Raw genomic sequence first — 17,887 nt, forward strand, 5'->3', positions numbered from 1 at the left:
CTACACTGAGATTGTTGTAGAGAAATTTAGTTATGATTTTTTCAGTTGCGAGAAAGAGCTCAACCCAGGCTAACTTAAGAGAGAGTGAATTTATTGACTTGTGAAACTAAGACCTCTTAGAGGTAGGGATGGCTTAAGGCATAGCTTCATACTGGGGCTCAAATAATATAATCAGTTCTCTTGCTCTCTCCATTTCCTGTTTGCACTTCCACTGGGTTGTTCCATTCTCACATAGACTTTCCCATTATGTTATCAAGGGGACTATAGCACACCTAGCCTTATGTACTTATAATTTCAAATCTAGTGGAGTGTCTCTTTTCTGGCAGTTCCTGCCTAAGCTGTAAGATTCAATCTGATTGGATTTTAGGATCTTAGGATCATGCCTACCCCTGAAACAATCAGTGGCCAGGCATGTATAGTTTATTGATTTGTCATGAACTCTGTCCTGGGAGTGATGGAGGTGGGGTTGTTTGCCACATGGAGGAGGGGGTATCCTCACATGAAAATTCTGCCAGAAGGCAGATTGAATTCTGGAGAGGTAAATGTCTGCTGGAGTCAGTATAACTTCAAATCCACAGTAATTTCAGTGATTGGCCTTAGTATCATCTACCTCTTTGAACAGTAGGACTTGACATTATGTACACTCAGTCTGGGCACCTTTTAAAAATATCATTGTTGGGGCTGGCCCGGTGGCGTAGTGGTTAAGTTTGCGCACTCTGCTTCGGCAGCCCGGGGTTCGTAGGTTTGGATCCTGGGCACGGACTTATGCACTGCTCGTCAAGCCATGTGTGGTGGCGTCCCATATACAAAAATAGAGGAAAATGGGCACAGATGTTAGCTCAGAGTTAATCTTCTTCAGCAAAAAGAGGAAGTTTGGCAATGGATGTTACCTCAGCCAGTTTTCCTCACCAAAAAAAAAAATATATATATATATATCATTGTTTAGTTTTGAACATATCTTCTACTAAATTCTACCAAATTCTTATCTTCTGCTCGAAAATTGGTCTTTGCCTGTTATAGAAAGCCTCTAATATTGGAATCCTAGAAAGTAAAAAACAAAAACCAAAAAACCCTTGGAGGTCATTTAGTCCAATTTCTTCCTTACTCTTGGAAAAAAAAAAAATCAGATCCAAAGTCACACATCAAGTCAGCAACAGTGCTAGCTGACACCCATGCCAGCTGTGTAAGTTCTAGTTCTGTGTTCTTTCTGTTATATAAGTCTACTTCTCATTAAGATTTAAAAATTTTTCCTTGGGTTCAGGATAGGAGTAATAAACGTTTGATTACTGAGTCTATAATAGTGTGTGGACTTTCATTTTCATATGGTCCATAAATGGTCTGTTAACATTTTTTCTTGCCTTATGTGGAATGAATATTGAATAGTAGTTAGATTTGAAAGTACTTGTCTTCTGTGCCTTTCAAACCTATGAAAATGGACACATATGTCAGTATTCTAGGACTTGTTTGACTTCAACAGTAGTAATTTAATGTATGAAATGTTTTTGCAGTGAATAGAGCATCATACATATAAAGTACTTACTGGTGCAAACATTTGTAATATTAGTTACATTTTGGTCAACTGAGCTTTCTGTCACTTCTTTTTTTTTTTTAAAAGATTTTATTTATTTATTTTTTCCCCCCCAAAGCCCCAGTAGATAGTGGTATGTCATAGTTGCACATCCTTCTAGTTGCTGTATGTGGGACGCGGCCTCAGCATGGCCGGAGCAGCGGTGCGTCGGTGCGCGCCTGGGATCCGAACCCGGGCCGCCAGCAGCGGAGCGCGCGCACTTAACCGCCAAGCCACGGGGCCGGCCCTCGGTCACTTCTAATATTAAGTTGTACTAGTGGCAGTCCTGTATAGTGAATCACAGGTACCAACATAAGATCAGACATATATAACATTTTGTGACTATCTGTCTTATTAAGAAAATCAGAGAGAGCCAAAACCTTCTTAGGTTTTAGGTTGTAGTCACATTTTATAAATGTGTCATTCATTTATACATGATTTGACATTTATGAAAATATTTTCCCTAGGCTTTTATTTTAGGTGAGATCTACATTGTAGGTAAACTTCCATCATCTGTTAACTCCAGTAATGTCATAATGAGACTCATCTACTCAAGCTAAAAATATGGTTGTTAAAATTCACTTTTGTAAATGATTGTATTAGGTCACTATCACCAAATCTTCAAGATATTACATTATAAACCTTGGCTTTTGTTATTGTGAGTAACAGTTTTTTCTGTGCAATGGTACTGCTCTTCGGCCTTTAAATCTTTTATTAATATATCAGGATGTGATGGATATAACTACAAACAGGAAAAGAGAATTTAAACAGATTTTGTTTGTGGCTTTTACTAAATTGTTATTGGACAAAAGGTTAGCCCCTTATAATTTGTTGGTTTTCAGATGAAGATATTTAATTTTAGTCCAAGGACCAAACCTGTAAATAAGCAGCATACATAATATGGAATTATAATGAATATAATGAATATGGTGCTTTACAAGATTTATTTTTTCCTCCCTTGATGATGGTTATACATACTCATAAAAAAATTTGGAAAATACAGAAAAGCATAATAAAGAAAGCAATATGTTTCTTAGAATAATATATATATATATATTTTTTATAATTTTATTTATTTATTTTTTCCCCCAAAGCCCCAGTAGATAGTTGTATGTCACAGTTGCACATCCTTCCAGTTGCTGTATGTGGGACGCGGCCCCAGCATGGCGGGAGAAACAGTGCGTCAGTGCACGCCCAGGATCCGAACCCAGGCCGCCAGCAGTGGAGCGCACGCACTTAACCGCCAAGCCACGGGGCCGGCCCCTAATATTTTGTTTTGAGCATTGAAAATCAGTGGAGATATGGAAAGCCTATATAACCTCAACAGTTAGTTGGGTAAAGAATGTTCTGTGTTATTGGTCAGAAAATGAGACGTTGTTTTCATCTCTAGTTCACCAAATTGTTTCTAGTTGAAAATATAAGACATTGAGAGCTTGAGGCAGGATACCTTTTTTCCTTTTTTTTTTTTTTTTTTTTGCTGAGGAAGATTCTCCCTGAGCTAACGTCTGTACCAGTCTTCCTCTGTTTTGTATGTGGGTTGCTGCCACAGTATGGCCGCCGACGAGTGGTGTAGGTCCACGCCCGGGAACCGAACCTGGGCTGCCAAAGCAGAGTGCGCCAAACTCAACCATTAGGCCACGGGGCTGGCCCCTCATTTTTTTCTTTATATTTGTTATATGATTACTACAACATTTGCTATATAGGGATTTAATTATGTCGATCAGATTAAATTAGTATGATATTTTTGACTTCAAGAAGGAAAAGCAATGGTTGTATATAATAATCTTATCAAATACCTGGATCTCCCACCTGAGCTCAAGACCTATATTTTTCATTGTCTGCTAGTGTTTTCATCTGAATGTCCAGTTGGACATGACTTCCTAATCTTCTGCTGGTCACTGTCCTTGTCTCTTTTATTTCTCTTTCTCAGTGACATTACCATCTAGTCACTCAAGCTAGAAACCTGAGATTTTTCTTCCTCTCATCTTTATTCTTTTATCTTTGAAATGTTTCTTGAAATCATTCCTACCTTCCCATCTCCTTGGCCAGATTAACTCCTTTTCATCCTTCAGATCTCACCTTAGACATCATTTCCTCTGGAAGGGAAGCCTTCTCGGACTACTTTACCTCCCAACTCCCGTATCTGTCAAATCTTATTTAAAGAGCCTATCTTACATAGTTTTTTTCCCCCCTCCCCAACACCCCAGTACATAGTTGTATATCTGGTTATAGGTCCTTCTAGTTCTTTTATGTGAGCTGCTGCCACAGCATGGCTGTTGACAGATGAGTGGTGTCATTCTGTGCCTGGGAACTGAACCCAGGGCGCTGAAGCAGAGCGTGCCGTGGAGCGTGCCGAGCTTTAACCACTAGGTCATCAGGGCTGGCTCCATAGTATTTATATTTACACTTGTCATAGCATTTACTGTACTTTATTATAATTGTCTATTTTATTTGGATCTCTCACTAGCATATGTACTTCTTAAGTGTAGGGACTGTTTGTTAACTGTTGTAGCCCTAGTGCTTAGCTTATATAATAGATGAGAAAATAGTTTGTTCAATATTGTGGAAATCTGTCTGTTCTACTGCTTCTGTCTTAGTTTTAGTCTTTATCTCTTATCTGGATCACTGCTATAACCTCCTGATTGACTCTTTGCTTTGAGTCTCCTTCTTTCCTTTGGACTATCCTACCTCCAACTGCTGTATAAAATACAACTCAGATCCCTTAGTGACTCCCCATCCCCCACTGGATCCACTTTACTTTTCTGAGTATGGTGTAAAGGCTCTTCCTTCACGATGCTCCCTTGGCATCCTGACTATCCTTTGGCCTTAGCCACCTCCCACAGTAAAGTAGAATCATCTCCCCCTGTGACACTGTAAAGCTCCTTGAGAGCAGACACTGTGTTTGCCCTTGTCCTCTCAGTGTTCAGCAGAGTGCTCTAAGCTATCATTTCAGTTTTATCCCTCTTCTCCAGCCATGTGGTGGCTGGGCTTATTACCTCTCACTTCAACATGCCACCACTTTTTTATTCCTCTGTGCCTCTATTCTTATTGTTCCCCTTTGCTTGAGCACACCTTTTTGCCTTGTAAACTTTTACTCATGCTTCAAGGCCCAGCTTAAATATCATCTCCTTTGTCAAATGTTCCCTGAAACCTTGATTGCCAGTTGCACTTTCCTTTCTACTTCTAGAGACTTTATTCCTTTATAATAGTACTCACCACATTTCATGTGGTCTTTTTTTATATATATCCTTTTTTTTTTTTAATTTGAACACCTCCAGGGCAGGAGCTATGTCTTATTTGCATAGGTCTAGAAATTAATGCACACAAGTGCCTGACATCACAGAATCTCAGTATAGGTTAGTCGATTAAATGAATGAATCAAAGTATGTTATAAATATTAGAATATTTCCTAGACTTAAATCCTACAAAGTTTATGGCAGACTAGAAGCCATATGTTAAATGAAACAAGGCAAAAGATCTTCTGAATAATAGCTTATTTTGAAGACTATAGAAGAGGATTTTATAGACAAAAGGATTTTTAATCCTCACAGGGACATTAAGGTTAAGGGCTGGTTTTTCATATTTTGTCGACCTATTTTTGTGTCAGGGGTTTTCTTTAGGAATCTGATGAAGGCTATTAGACTCTGCCTCCTGATAAAAAGAACATGTGTATCCATGTGAACCATTTGCATTTATTTCAGGAGTCCCAGATGCTTAAAAACTATCCATGGGCCGGTTTTTAAGAACCCTTGCTCTGAAAGTAAAGTGGCTCAAATAGAGAAGTTCTTGGCAGTGAAAAAGCAAAACATACCAAGAAATTGCTTCAGTCACTTAGATAGTTTGGTGGTGAATTATGCTGAGGCAGAAGTTAATATTTATTTGTCTTCTACTTCCTTCCTGTCTCTGTCCTTTTAGCAAGAACGTCAGGAAGTAAAAGCTATATCCTGTCAGGCCAGTTTGTTATCCTGGTCTTGGACCAGTAAACAGGATAGATAATTATAATTATAATTACTAGACATTGTGCTATGTCTGCTTTATATAAATCATCATCTTCATCATCATCGTCCCCAACACCCAGCTCAGCACGTAGAGCACAGCATTTACTGAACAGGTTCTCAGCAAGCATTGGTTGGAGAAGCTGAAGAACACTTGCCCTAGTTGAAGAGAGACTAGAATGGTGCAGCCAGAATCTGTAGATCTCTACTAAGTTATATTTAGGAACTGATTTTTTAAAGGATATTTGACAGTGTTAGCATATGGTTTGAATTTTTTAAAAATTTATGTTTTTGGTTTAGTTCAGTTCAAATACCATTAGAAACCATTAGCTCTAGCTCTGGAGAGAGCGTTGCTTATAGTGTTGAATCTGGAGCTCTTTTGCTTATATAATCCAACTTGATCTGTGTCTAGCCCTGTAAAGATCTAGTATCTGTGGTACTGATACTAGAAACTCTCAATTGTGACTCAAGAATGGCATTACTGATTGAGTAATTGAAGCTCTAGGTTGTAGTATGCATTTGTTTGGTAGTAAGGAGGCATTTTAATTCATTTTCACGTAAAGTGCATGGCTCATCATTTAAAACCTCTGTTTAGGGAGACTTCCCTTATTTGAAACCCTCTTTGCTAAAGTCTGAGTCTGCACAGTCTAATACAGTAGCCATTAGCTGTATGTAGCTATTGAGCATTTGAAATACAGCTAATCCAAATTAAGATGTACTGTTAGTATAAAGTATACTGGATTTCAGAAAAAGAATTTGGATATATTGGGTTAAATAAAACATATTACAATAAATTTCACTTTTTTTTTTACTTTTTAATATATAGCTATTAGATCATTTAAAATTACATGTGTGGCTTGCATTATATTTCTCTTGGACCACCTTGGTCTGAATCAATTGTATTCTGTAAAAATTATGTTTCATTTGCTTGCATTATTTTGTAGCACTGGTAGCTTATTAAGGGGCACTTACCTCTTTTAAGAGAGCAGTAGTTTTTTTTGTTGTTGTTGTGAGGAAGATCAGCCCATAGCTAACATCCACACCAATCCTCCTCTTTTTTGCTGAGGAAGACTGGCCCTGGGCTAACATCTGGGCCCATCTTCCTCCACTTTATATGGGACGCCACCACAGCATGGCCTGACAAGCGGTGCATCAGCGCACGCCCGGGATCCGAACCCAAGCTGCCAGCAGTGGAGCGCGCACACTTAACCACTATGCCACGGGGCCGGCCCCAAGCAGTAGTTTTTAAGATGTGTTACAGTATGTCTTTGGGAGACAAAAATAGCTACCAAGAAATTTTAGCACCTAAAGGATTTTGATGGAGTCAGTCTCTACGAACATATTTAATTCCTAACTGCAGTCACTCTGGATGCTTCATTACAACTTTTCAACAAGCCAGTAAAGGTACTTTTATACTAGTAAATAGTATAATGGTAATAATATAGCTGACATTTATTAAGCACTTATTGTTTGCTAGGCGTTGTGCTGAACTCTTTCTAGATGTAATATAAATTAGTCCTCCGCATCAACTTTATTATCCCTATTTTATAATTAAGAAAACTAAGGCCTAGTTTTAAAATTCTTTTCTTTTACTTTTTTTAATCTCATTTGTCCTGCTAGATAAGTAGAATAAATTAACTATTTGGGGTTTGCAAAATAAACTTTTATTTCCCTCTTTAAAAAATGAACCATCTAATTTTGGATCCTGCCACTGACAGGGCAGTGGTCGTATGAGCCACACCCCAAACTTTGAGTTTTTCTTGATTCCAGTTAGGCTTTCTTTTTAATAATTTGTGCCCATGAACATATTTTCTGATTTATTTTTCAAAAATAAAACTCATTAAAACAGAACTAAGTTTAGTTATTCCCATAGTACCATAGGCACTTAAACTTTTATAGTATTTATCTTATAGTTTTATAATTAATGGCAATGTTTGTTTTCCCAGCAAATTATAAGTAGGTGCCCAACTTTAGTTTTGTTTGGCATATAGTCGATATTCAATAACTAGTTGTTGAAAGAATGAAATAATACACAGTCATACAGAGAGTGTGTAATTAAGGCAACTTTTAGAGAAAAACTTAAGATACAAATCGGTATCTTGACTCTCAAACTTTAAGTTTTTATCAACTCACCAAGAATTCTTAGAGTAAAAGGACCTCTGACTTTCAGACTGGTTTGAATTACAAGCCAAGGCTTTCTCATTAACTGTCTATAGTTGTTACTCTAATCTAGCTCAAGACTTCTGACAGTTCGCAAGATAAGCAGTGTCAGAGTGTTCTGTTGCCTTTCCAGCAGTTGTCGTCAGCTTTCTGAGCAATGAGAGCCTCTGCTTCCTTTTGCTTCCACAGGGCAGAAGCCAGCAGGGAACTTCAGAGCCGTGTTGCTAAATAATGCCATTCAGAGTGTGAAAATGCATGGCTCAGAAACCTTTAGGGACTCCCATTGCCTGTATATTAAAACTCTATATGTCTTTACCTAGCACTGAAGTGCTACCATTCCAACTTTATTTAACACACATGAACCCTCCATCCTAGATAAATTAGCCTACAGAATTTTCTCAGCTCTGTGCTTTCTTTTTTTTCTTTTTCATTAATTTTTTTATTGTGGTAAAATATACGTAGCATAAAGTTTACCGTTTTAGCCGTTTTTAAGTGTACAATTCAGTGGCATTAATTGCATTCAGGTTGTTGTGCAACTATCACCACTATTCATCTCCAGAATTTGATCATCGCAAACTGAATGATTTACTTGCTATCATCTTCAGTCGCATGCAATATTCTACCCTATGAGCTCTATCCTCTCCACTTTATTATTGATGTCATAAATTACATCTTTATGCATTGTATATCCACTAATATAGATTTGTAATTATTTTTTATGCATTTGTCTTTTAAATCCTATAGAAAATATAAAGGGGAGTTGCAACCCCAAATTACAATAATACTGGGTTTTTTCCCCCTATGTATTTACTTTCACTGGAGGTCTTTATATTGCTTCGAGTTACTATGTAATAGCATCCTGTCATTTCAGCCTGAAGGACTCCCTTTAGCATTTCTTGTAGCACAAGTCTAAAGGTAATGAAGTCCCTCAGCTTTTGTTTATCTGGGAATATCTTAGTTTCTCCCTCATTTCTGAAGGACAGTTTTGCCAGAATATTTTCAGTTGACAATTTTTTTCTTTTAGCACTTTAAATATCTCATTGCATTCTGGTCTTCAAGGTTTCTGCTGAGAAATCCAGATAATCTTAGTGAGGATCCCTTGTACATATGTGACAAATCTTTTCTTACTGCTTTCAAGATTCTGTCTTTGTCTTTCATCAGTTTGGTTATAATGTGTCTCAGTGTGGGTCTCTCTGGATTTTCCTGCTTGGAGTTCACTGAGCTTCTTGCAGGGTAGATTTGTGTATTTCATAAAATTTGAGAAATTTTCTTAATCTACCTTAGTCTGCCATTTTGCTTACATCCTCTGTGCTTTCTTGCATAAGCTCTCTCTTGCATTTGAAATGCCATTTTCCTACCCAACATTCATTCTTTGCTTCAAGGCTTAGCTGACGTCTCACCTCCTTCACAAAGCATTTCCAGGTGGAGTACTTTCTGTTGATAAACATACCATTTACTATCTGCACAGCTTGTTTTGCAGTTAGTGAACCTGCCTTCACTGATACCAAGGAACCCTTTTCTGACCCTTTGCAGGGACAGTCAAGATACCCATCTTCTGTGTTCCCACAGCACCCTGTGCTTACCCGTTGTAGCACCCGGTACACTACATTGCAATTATCTTTTTGTATTCTTCTGCCCAATCCTCACACACTGAATTGAGACTTTCTTAATGTCAGGGACCTGTCTCATTGTTTTTTGTATCCTTAAAGTGTAGCACAGTGACTAGTATGTAGTAGGATTCAATATTTCTTTGTTGAATCAGTAGATAGGTCTTAAAGTTGCACAGAGATATATTGGGTTTCATTGTGTATTTTCTCTTTCACTCCTCACAGCAATCCCCACATATGATATGTAAAGTAGATATTCTCTTCAATTTATTTTAAGGAATTGGCTCACACGACTGTGGGAGCTGGCAAGTCTGAAATCTGTAGAACAGACCAGTAGGCTGGAGACCCAGGGAAGGAGTGGATGTTGCAGCTCAAGTCTAAAGATAGTCTGGAGATATAATTCCTTCTTCCTTGAGGGACCTCAGCTTTTTTCTCTTAAGACCTTTAACTGATTGGATGAGGCCTACCTACACTTTGGAGGGTAATCTACTTTACTCAGAGTCTACTGATTTAAATGTTAATTTTATCTAAAAAATACCTTTACAGCAGCATCCAGACTGGTGTTTGATCAAATATCTGGGTACCGTGGCCTAGCCAAGTTAGTACATAAAATTAACCATTGGAGAGGGTGATAGGAGCCAAGGCCTAAGCCCTAAAAGATGCTCTGTCTCTCTGCCTTTCTCCTCAGCTTCTTTGTGTGACAAGTTTGTTATTCTTTAGGCAGGGACAACAAGTGCCAGCAGCACCTGGACTCGCAATTGTCCATCTTCATCATTTCACAGGAATGATTTTTCTTAAGAATGAGATCCATTTAAAGTGCTTATCACGTAACACCTATCCTTTAGTAAATGCTTAATAAATGCTAGTTTCTGTAATTATTACTATTATTAGTAGTAGTAGTGGTAGATATCATAGTGGTAGTAGTAGTTTTCCATTAGTTCCAAATAAAGACCTCCTAGATAAAGATTCTGACTGCCTTGGCTTTGGTCATGGGCCCGTTCTTGAGTTAATTCCTGTGATTGTGAGGTGAGATACTGGTGACTGGTTAAGCTCTGGACAGGAGTCAGTCCCCGGCCAATCATTGCTCCGAAAGGTTGAGTCTGTAAAAAGATGGCATCTTCTACTTGAACCGTAATGGGCAGAAAGATGATAGTTGAGGGAGAAGGAGAGGAGCAGTCTCCCAAAAGAAGGGTTGCTGGTAGGGTAAGGGAGGATCAGCCAGAACAAATAGCTGTTACTGTAGTGATTTAACTAAGATGACCTCTCATGGAGCCAGTATTTGAATTCTGGACTATTTTATTCCAAGTCTTATGCTTTGAAAACCATATAATAAGTTTCTAAAAGTAGAGAGTAGTTAGATTATTTTGAATATTTAGACAAGATTTTTGGGCAGAGATTTCAGTGATTACATTACATATTCAACAACTGTGTATTAGAATCAATGTTTTCTAAACTTTTTTGTAACCCATAATTCTTTTTAACAAATTTAAAAATTACTCTATCAATGTTATTTAAAATTCTAAGTAATGTTAATATCATGAGTAAAAAGAAACCACAGCATAAGCTCAAAGCCTGCTTTTTCGTAATTACATGACATCTTGTACATTTCACCTTGCAAATCTTAAGATGGTAGAGATATTAGCATCTGCATAACGAAAAATGAGACTGAAGCTCTGAAAGGTTATGTGACCTAATCAGAGTCAGAAAAACTACTTCATGGCAGAGCCAGATTAGAGCCCAGGTCTCCAGTTTTAGTCCCCTTTTCTTGCTCTCCTTAAGACCCAGATGCCTTCCTGAAGACTACATAATGAGAATAACATGCTTTTCTGTGTTGGCTTGTGAGAGAGTTATTGGCAGTTAAACTACTTAATAATAAGAGCATAAATAAGTTTCAGGACTGAAAAATATACCTTCATGAGTTTCACAACTTTCTAAGTTTCCAGCTGGTTTCTTATTTTTATTATTTTCTGGTTGGAAAGTAATAGATGCTTATGTTCAGAAAAAAAGACATAAACTATGTATCTGGGAAGGACTTTGAAGGTGACTTAATCCTGTTTCTCTGACAATATTAGCGTTATATCAAAATTAAGACAGATTGCTTGCTCCCTTCTTCCCATAAACAGAGCCTGGGAAAATGAAAGTGAATTGCATGGACTCAAGGTCCCTGAGCTTGACTGCCCTTACGAATAGCTTTTCACTGCTTCATAATAGGTTTATGCAGTTATCAACTTGAGGCTTCTGAAAGCCTGACTTGTGCTTTGCTTTCCTTGCGTATTCAGCTACTAGGATCCATAGGACAGTGAGCCTTTGGAACACCAGGGAGCTCTATCCCTGGCCCTTCTTTATGGCTTTGGTATTCCTTAGGATGTGCCAGCATCTTGGGAGTAAATAGGGCCAGGGAGAAAGTTTAAGATAGAGGGTGTGTGGGACATTTCCTTTTCCTTTCCTGGATATTACTAAGGTTAAGGCAATAGCTTTTTCTGATATCCAAGATGACTAGTGCTTTGGGCAAAATGCTCACATACCTGTTTTTGAAATATATCTTATGTCTGTCTCATCCGCATATATTGGTGGGCTCCTTAGGAAACTACATCTAATTATTGTTTTTTGTTGTGGCACAGAATCTGGAAAGAATTAAGTTTTTAAATTACTAATGTTAAACAGAACGCTTTGTATAGTTATGCATCTGTCACCTTTAGAAAAATATACCTGTTATTTGAAAGAGAGGAAGTAAAAAATATGGACAAGCATCCTTAGCGCACCCAAATGTGTGTTTAGGTATTTTTACTTGCATGAAATGAGAAGGATAGCTATAGAGCTTAAGAGTCTATGGAATATCACAGAATGACAGTTTGGCATCTGTGAAATTATAATATAAGTTACTGAGAAAATTATTTGATTTTCAGTCTCATTTATAGGACAAATTTTCAATTGTAATGTTTTTTATAGAAAGTAATACAACTGATCATTTTATTGTTTAAGTTTTCTGTTTAGTAATGTATGTTATACACTACTTGGTAATAAAAGGAGTTATTATGAGACCAGAATTTTACTAGATGAAAGTAGATCAAAAATTAAATTTAATTGATCTTAGTACTAAGAGAAATTAATACCTGAAGATTCCCATCTTTTATTTAGTTGGGAATGATCTTCAGAATATGTTCGGAGATATCACCACTGCTCCCCACCGCTCTAACACCCAAAATTATGAAGAGAAATTTATGCTTTCTAAGCTTCCTCCATTCTACCCAGTCATAAACTGTGTTTGCTGGTTAGAGCTGAGAATCCTTTGTAATCTGTTTTCCTTTTTTACCAAGTGAGCTTCCTTCTTTTGCTCTCCCATTCTTCTGCCTTGGCTACGTTAAGTCAGCTCGCTGCCTTCTTGCAGCCCTGTTTTCCTACATGCACACTTGATCTTCTGAGCAGACACTGTCAGTAACAGCAGTTAACAATGGAGGAGAAAGGATTGAATACAAGCATGCACATGAGTGTGTGCAATGCTGATCTATGATACCGTGTAATGTTTTCTGTTTTTGTTGTTATCTACTGTGGGAAATGAGGAGCTGAATTGATATTGACCTTGTATGGAATGCCTCTGAGGATTTGGGCTGCGGGGAGGGGCCTGGTTTTTCATGTGACTTATGTGTGACATGCTGCAACAGGACTGAAAACATTCTTCTGCCTGCATGAGGAGGAAAGAAAAAATTTCCAAGATTGAGTTTGCAGAATTTGTGGGGTATATTTAGATTTTTCTTCCTGTGTTTTTCTATTTTTCCATTTTACCTAATTTTTATAAGGGTTGGAGGTGGGGAATGACCTTTGCATAATAAGTAGATTGAGGTATGGGAGAAATGGGTTGCAACAATGGTTCGCATGGTAAGGGACTGTTTAAAATCTCCACGACATCGAGACCCACATTGGGACCCATCTGACAAACGGTTATTGAGCTCCTTGGCCATCTGAAGTGTTTAAAAGTAGCAGTGTACAAATAGCTTTATTCTTGTGCTTTTTTTCTCCCATACAAATCTTAAGAACATTGTGTCTGTATATCCAAAACAGTTGATTTATGTCTACATTAAATCTCACCTCAAAAAGGTGAGAAATATGAATGTAGCATGCGGTTGTCCCTTAAGTATCTCATTTGGTCTAATTTTCGCACTTTCTTTTATGCTACAGCTTAATGGAGCCTGAGCTTATGTTTGAGTTATGTCTGGGACAAAACTGAAATATAGTCATGAAGCTCTAAGGAGAAACTCTGCAATACTAGTCTGGAGGACTTCTTGAATGCCATCCTCCCTTCTTCATGCTGCCTTCTTTTACCTTTGCCCCTAACCCAAAAATGTACTGCTGCAGAGTTCTATGGCTTTTTCTCTCATTTTGTAGAAAAGAAAGTGAAGAAGGACTCTGTGTGTGTGTGTGCGCGCGCGTGTGTGTGATATCAGTACAAACAGGCAGTTAAATTTATGACATCAAAAGAAATAGCTTTATTTTGTAATTGTGAATCTAAGGTTGCTTAAGATTCATTCATTAGGAATCCATCTTTGATGGAACCATATAAGAATTTAGATAATGATGTTTCAAAATGCAAGTGGATCCTAGCATGTTTGATCTGAAGAGTAGAAAGAGATAAATGCTAATGTGATTCTTTTATTACTTAGTATACATTGTTGTATATATTTGATCAATTGAGATTGATAGGTGGTCCTAAAATAGCTTTTTGAGCAGATGCGGTATATGATGGAGCAAATGGCCTGTGTATTGACAGTCTTTTCCATTTTCTCTATGTTGTTTCATCCACATAGATGAAAAAATAGAATTTTTAATTCTAAAATTGGTGCACACCAGTGATTTAAGGGGAAATTAACACTTCAGTAAATATCCTTTTCTTAATATTGTTGACTGTTTCTATTAGCCATTTTCATTTGATTTGACAGTATACTTAAGGGTTAAGCTTACAGAGCTGATGCAACCCCTCCTTTTATTCACCAGCAGTTTTCATTGGACAGCATTTCCATAGCAACAGTGAGGTCAGTGAAACCTGAGTGTTTCATTGATTATATTTCTCCTCGTCCTTTTTTAATCTATTCTCGTTTCACCACATTTTAGTGAGAAAGCGTTTTTATTTATTTATTTTTTACAAACAGAGCTTATATTGATTTCTATTCCATAAATAATTAAAAGAGGGTAGAAGTCTGCCCTTCGTTTAAAAATTGAATGTTTCACTATGTATTTAAAAAGTGATTCAGGATTAGGAGGATGGATAACCATACCGGCTGTAGCTGATGTTCTCAAATATTCTTGCATTGTTTGCTGGTCTTCTAGGGAAAAGAATAATGTGGAACAGGACCTTAAGGAGAAAGAAGATAGTATTAAACAGAGGACAAGCGAGGTTCAGGTACGTGAACTGTAAAATTCAGTGTTTCATTTCTGATTTAGGAGGATTCATTTTAAATGTATAGGGTCATTTACTATGTGACTGTTGTGGTATTGATGAATAGGTCAAGGGAATACCTATTATTTATATGATAGAAATATTCATCTTTGCAAAATGATTGTTTTTTTCTGAATTCTGGCCTGTGAAGATTACACTGCAATGAGAAAGCAATATTTTTCAGCATAAATTTCTAGTTTTAAAAGTATTTTTAAGATAATATTTACCTGCATATTGTATCATTAAAGGTAAGTTTGAATGACTTACAATGTAAATATTATACCAATAAAATTAAATGAGTGAGATCATCATCATCATCATGAAAACACAAATTGCTTTTTCATGGATTTGAGATTTTTTTTTAGCTAAGAGACCTACTATTTTAAAGTACTGTTTCTCGTAATACTGGTAGGGTGGGAAATGATATGGAACAATTTAAAATTGCTATTTAAATTGCTACTATAAGTTGCTTAGTAGCCAAGATATCTTAAACTTTGACATAAGGAGATTTAATTCATTTTCACAAGTGCTGTGTTAAGTAGCTTCATTTTACAAATAGAAAAGAAAATAAAACTTTGGTTTCCTACTGGGAAATGATACAAAAAGGGGTATTTCAAACATTAAAAATATAGAAAATTGGGCAGTGTTGCTTTTAGAGCAGTAAGCAATGCATGTGACAGTGTTATTGGGGCACCGCTTCCTGAATGCTGCACCAGCAAATACAGGAGGTTGGATGTAGAAGCACTGGCAGCAGTTGCCAGTAAGAGCTCACGGATTGGCATTTCTTAACACGTTACTTGTATGTTGGATTTCCCTGCTTGTCTTGCTAGTTTTAAATTGGTGACAGCTCCAAATTGTTAGATCCTTTGTTTTGTTTTGAGGTAGGACATTCACCAGAGATTGTCTATTAGGTGGACTGTGCTAGAGTGCGGAGAATGATTTACTGAGAGATTGAGGAAGAAGCCAGAGAGACTTCTTGTTGGAAGTTGCTTCTCTTATTGGATGACTGCATTTATTATATATTCTGGAATTTTCCTAGAGGTGATGCAGAAGTCAGGAGATCGTCTCTAATATATTTCTCTTTGTGGCAGTGAGATGAAGGGTGGTTACCTCATTATATTATTTTTGTGCAGTTTTTGAGCTTCTTAAGAAATGCAAAAGAGTCATTCCTAAAAATAGTTTAAGAATGGAAGATAAAATAATCTACAAAATTTTTCTCAATCTGAAGAGATATAGTTACTGATATAATCTTGGACAGCTTCTAAATTTAGCCAGATAATGTTTCAAAGTACAAAGGTTTTTGTGATAGATAATATTTTGTTATTTGTTTACGTCTACCTGTTGATTTTTCCCTGCTCCATCTTTTAAGGATGTGAATTTAAATAGCCAGTTTAGAAGAACATTCAAATTTACATTATTCCTTTCAGGCCAAATGCTATCCTTAGATATGTGATTTCTTATAATTATAGAAGTTTTGTTGTCAGTCAAAGTGTCTTGGGGATTTGCTTGTCCTTCTTTACTTAGTGGTGATGGTAAGATATATGTTAAACCTTAAGCTTTGCTAAATTCAAAATTTATGATTGACAGAGGAAGTCTAAATTGTTGAATTTTTCTACATAGCATGCTGTAAATAAAAGGCATCTTGGGGCATGGTTAGTACAGACAAAGTTGTAATGGTTGAACATAAGTTCATTGAAAAAGAACAGTGGATTAATGCTTTGCATTGGTAGATTTATTACTCATTCCACCCCAATACAGGTATCTCTGTGTTATCCAGGGTAATGAGACACCGGACTAAAAATGACATGGATAGTTGACATCTACAAGTAATTGAAACTTTTTATTTTAGTGATCATTTTCAATTTTCTAAAGCACAAAACAACTTAGCAGAAGTGGTAGTAAGTAGATATGTATTGAGTTAACTCTGATTTACCCTTTGGTAATGAGGCACAGCCTAGGAATAATAGAGATAATTAAAATCTGTAAATAACTCCAGCTCCTAGTGCTTATTTTCTAATTTCTCTGGCCAAAGGTAGTTTACTAGAGCTATTAATAAATAGCAGAATCAAAGAATATGTACTTCACTGCTTGTTTTTGACCCTATTTTCTAGTAGGTGCTAATGAGAAATGCCAAAACAAAGACATCAGAAGAGAAGTAAGGGAATTTTGACCTATCAGTGAGTGTTTGCCTAATCCAAACTTGGCTTTTCCGAGTGTTCTTGCTTTTCTCCATATTTATAAAGTCACAGATAAAGATTATACAAGCTCAAATCTCAAGCACAGAAATCAAACTTTCAAAGCCTCTTTAGATGTGACCAAAGCACCAAAAGACTAGTTCTTTTTTGTTTGTTTTGCATTTATATTAATCTTCCTAATCTAGTTAAATTAGAAAATCTACTACATAATTTCTAAATTTTTGTTTCCTATGTATATTCCCGTATTCTACCATCTTGAAAACTTTCAGTTCAAGATTTTTTTCTTGAAGACCAAACCAGTGATTACCTTCAAATTTTATTTCATGAGATGATCACTGTTAACTCATATGAGGTACACTGCTAGTTCATCAAGTTCTATGGAGAGGTTAGGCCCAAAGTGATCCAAGGAGGGAAAGCTATAAAAGGCCATTCTATCTCAAATGTTTATGGCTTGGGCTTTTTTGTTGTTGTTCAAGGGAAAAGGTAGACACACATTCTTTCCTACCTTAAACTGCCTGTGTACCATTTTATTAAAATTTTTCTTCTGAGAAGTCAAGAAATATTTAGGAATTCATCCTCATATGTATGCTTTCTTCAGTGTTGCATAGGAGTTTATAGGAACAACTTGATATCAGACAAACTTGAATTCAGTTCCTGGTTCTGGCTCTTCCTAGGTTTGTGATCCTAAGTAAGTAATTTAACCACTCTGCACATTAGTTTTCTTGTCTGTAACATGGGATAATAGAAATACCAAACACTTAAGGTTGCTATAAGAACAGAATGAAATACTGCAGGTAAAGTGCCTCACAGAGTGATTGGCACCACGTAAGAGTTCAGTAAATGTTCTGATTGGTAGTAGTTTTCTATAGCCTACTGTCATCTCCTTTTTACCCTCCCTTCCTGGTCAAGCTCCTTCTTCTCTGCCTTCTGTC

At 36.8% G+C, this 17,887-nt stretch overlaps 1 protein-coding gene across 6 annotated transcripts in view; it reads left to right on the top strand.

The window, feature by feature from the left end:
- The window catches only part of EPS15 (epidermal growth factor receptor pathway substrate 15), a 138,437-nt gene that overhangs the window by 72,110 nt on the left and 48,440 nt on the right, over nucleotides 1-17,887 (top strand). For all 6 annotated transcript variants that reach the window (XM_087445957.1, XM_087445955.1, XM_004438542.3 and 3 more), the window contains one exon: nucleotides 14,652-14,724. In XM_087445957.1, coding sequence (XP_087302083.1) covers nucleotides 14,652-14,724 — 73 coding nt within the window. The remainder of the gene's footprint in view (nucleotides 1-14,651; nucleotides 14,725-17,887) is intronic.

This window comes from Ceratotherium simum, chromosome 22 (assembly GCF_057802395.1).
Source record: "Ceratotherium simum simum isolate JZ-2026a chromosome 22, ASM5780239v1, whole genome shotgun sequence".
NCBI classification, from domain to species: domain Eukaryota; kingdom Metazoa; phylum Chordata; class Mammalia; order Perissodactyla; family Rhinocerotidae; genus Ceratotherium; species Ceratotherium simum.